At 46.3% G+C, this 2,322-nt stretch overlaps 1 protein-coding gene across 1 annotated transcript; it reads right to left on the reverse strand.

Annotated features, from left to right (window-relative positions):
- Positions 1-599: 599 nt before the first annotated feature.
- On the reverse strand, positions 600-1,960 carry LOC133554297 (galactose-specific lectin nattectin-like). The gene is made up of 7 exons (XM_061902857.1): positions 1,886-1,960; positions 1,710-1,772; positions 1,611-1,632; positions 1,455-1,540; positions 1,208-1,345; positions 959-1,085; positions 600-861 (listed from the first exon to the last, which is right to left on the reverse strand). The coding sequence occupies exons 2-7, from the start codon at positions 1,770-1,772 to the stop codon at positions 779-781; spliced, it is 519 nt and encodes a 172-aa protein (XP_061758841.1). The 5' UTR covers positions 1,886-1,960; the 3' UTR covers positions 600-778.
- Between the last annotated feature and the right edge of the window lie 362 nt (positions 1,961-2,322).

Raw genomic sequence — 2,322 nt, forward strand, 5'->3', positions numbered from 1 at the left:
GAGTACTGGAGCCCGAACGGAAAACGCTCTGTAGCCCGCAGACTTTTTTTGGGCTTTAGGAATCACTAATAAGCCGGAGTCCTTTGAACGCAGATTTCTTGCCGGGACATATGGTACAATACAATCGGCAAGATAGGATGGAGCTAGACCGTGTAGTATTTTATACGTAAGTAGTAAAACCTGAAAGTCACATCTTAAGTGCACAGGAAGCCAGTGAAGGTGAGCCAGTATAGGCGTAATATGATCAAACTTTCTTGTTCTTGTCAAAAGTCTAGCAGCCGCATTTTGTACCAACTGTAATCTTTTAATGCTAGACATGGGGAGACCCGAAAATAATACGTTGCAGTAATCGAGACGAGGCGTAACAAACGCATGGATAATGATCTCAGCGTCGTTAGTGGACAAAAATGTTCCCTTCAAGTGTATATAAACTTTTGACCACCATATATGGAGTACCTAGACATGTAATTTTGAGGACCACTGTTTTTCTCTCTGGATGTTTGTTGTTATATTTGGTCCATTATCTGCTTTATTTTATTTTATTTTTTTTAAATGTCAGCTATCAGCTCTCACACACAAACACAGAGTGACACACTTGATGCGGATAGACAGATTCCTTCCTTTATTTGAGAGGTTCCAAATTAGTTTGACTGACAGCAATCGGCAAGACCTGAATAGTTGCAGGAGAAGAAAAGAAAAACAGAGACACCGCAGACATCTTATATTCCCTTCCAAGAGACATCAAGGTGGTTGGAATGGTTGTTCCAGGAGGACCGGCCTATTCGGCACATTTGGCGCACACAAAGTAATGCAAGTCGTCGCAGTTGACCGCATCCCAGAACAACGGTCCAGGAGCGCTGGCTGTTCAAAAATAAAATTCAAGGTTTGGTAAATTGCAGAGTGAATGTGCTGATAATCAGGTGCGTAGAAGTCACAAGGTAAAGACACTGTCACATACGATTCACGGGTGAACCCACTACTCCGTTTATCAACACACAGTCCAGGGGTCCATTATCATTTGGGGCGGGACCATCGAAGTTAGTAAAGCCTGGCGTGGTTCCATCAGTCCACACAAAGGTGCCATCCTGAAAGGCAAAGTCACATATCAATAAGCAACACCTAACTTCCTTCCTTGCCTGAGAAGTTGAAGATCCATGAGAGGACAGACACATGCAGGCTGACGTTCTGAGCGCAAGGCTTGTCTTACCGTAGCAATGTCGTTGTATCCAATCCAGGTTTCTGCAAGACGGTCCTCCTTGGCTATATTGATGAGCTCCAGGATGACCGCGTTTTCCACGGCGCTAGTAACCGAGGCCAGATTCGCTCCAAGAGCTTCGCAGGTTAACTAACAAGAACATGCAAAAAGAGCTTCGGTCAAATGTGTGGAGTTCATTTTTTTTGTTTTCTGAATGCACAATATTTGGGTGCAGCATATAAAAAGAACGGAATGTTACCTGGGCATCAGCAAAGTCTCTCTCTGAGTGTACAAAAATGAAACAGCGGTCCTCTACGCGAGTATAGCCCTTTGGACAGGAAGGAACTACAAAACATTTATGTTAGACACAGTACTAAAAAAGTGTGATCAAACCAGTCAAGTCGCGGCCACCTACCTTTCACCACGGCATCAGCGCTCTGTGAAAACAAAAGAGCAGCGGTTGCCGTCAAAGCGTAAAAATCACATCCCAGTGCGAATGTCGTTTGATACTTACGCCTCCGGTCATCAGACCGCAGATCCCGCAAAGGAGGAAGAACACGCGAAGAGCAACGGCCATCTGTGCAAGGAGAAAGGAAAGAAATCCTTGGGTTCAGAGTCCGAAAGTTCAAGGCGCTAAGTCGCCGGCGTCCACTTTTGACCGAGTCGAGGTGTAAATCTGAGAGGAGTTACCTTAGTAGCTTTGGTGTTCAATGTTCAGAGGCTGTGTCGAGGACCGGGACGAGCCACCCTTTTATATGTCAGCCTGACGCCGCCCTGGAATGTGGACTATGTCACTCGTGTCACGTGACACATCTGACCAGTTCCCGTCCGCCGCGACTAAATAAATCGACGCAAAGGGAACTTTTGATACATTTGATCGTGGCCACGCACATTTTCGTGACTTTTAGGAGCTCTTCGGTGAACTTTCCCAAATCTGCTTTTCCACAACGTCCTCCGGCGTCTGGGGACCTCAGTGCACATTCAGTATGGGTTTGAACAAACGCCGATCAATCAGGGCGGTTTTTTGGACCCACGTTGGGGTCCGCCGGTGGTCGTTGTCGGCCAAACAAGACTAGGCATGGTGACGCTGCTGCAAAGCAGGAAATGTTCCCTTGGCCTCTTTGTTA

The sequence above is a fragment of the Nerophis ophidion genome, linkage group LG06 (genome assembly GCF_033978795.1).
Source record: "Nerophis ophidion isolate RoL-2023_Sa linkage group LG06, RoL_Noph_v1.0, whole genome shotgun sequence".
Lineage (NCBI taxonomy): Eukaryota > Metazoa > Chordata > Actinopteri > Syngnathiformes > Syngnathidae > Nerophis > Nerophis ophidion.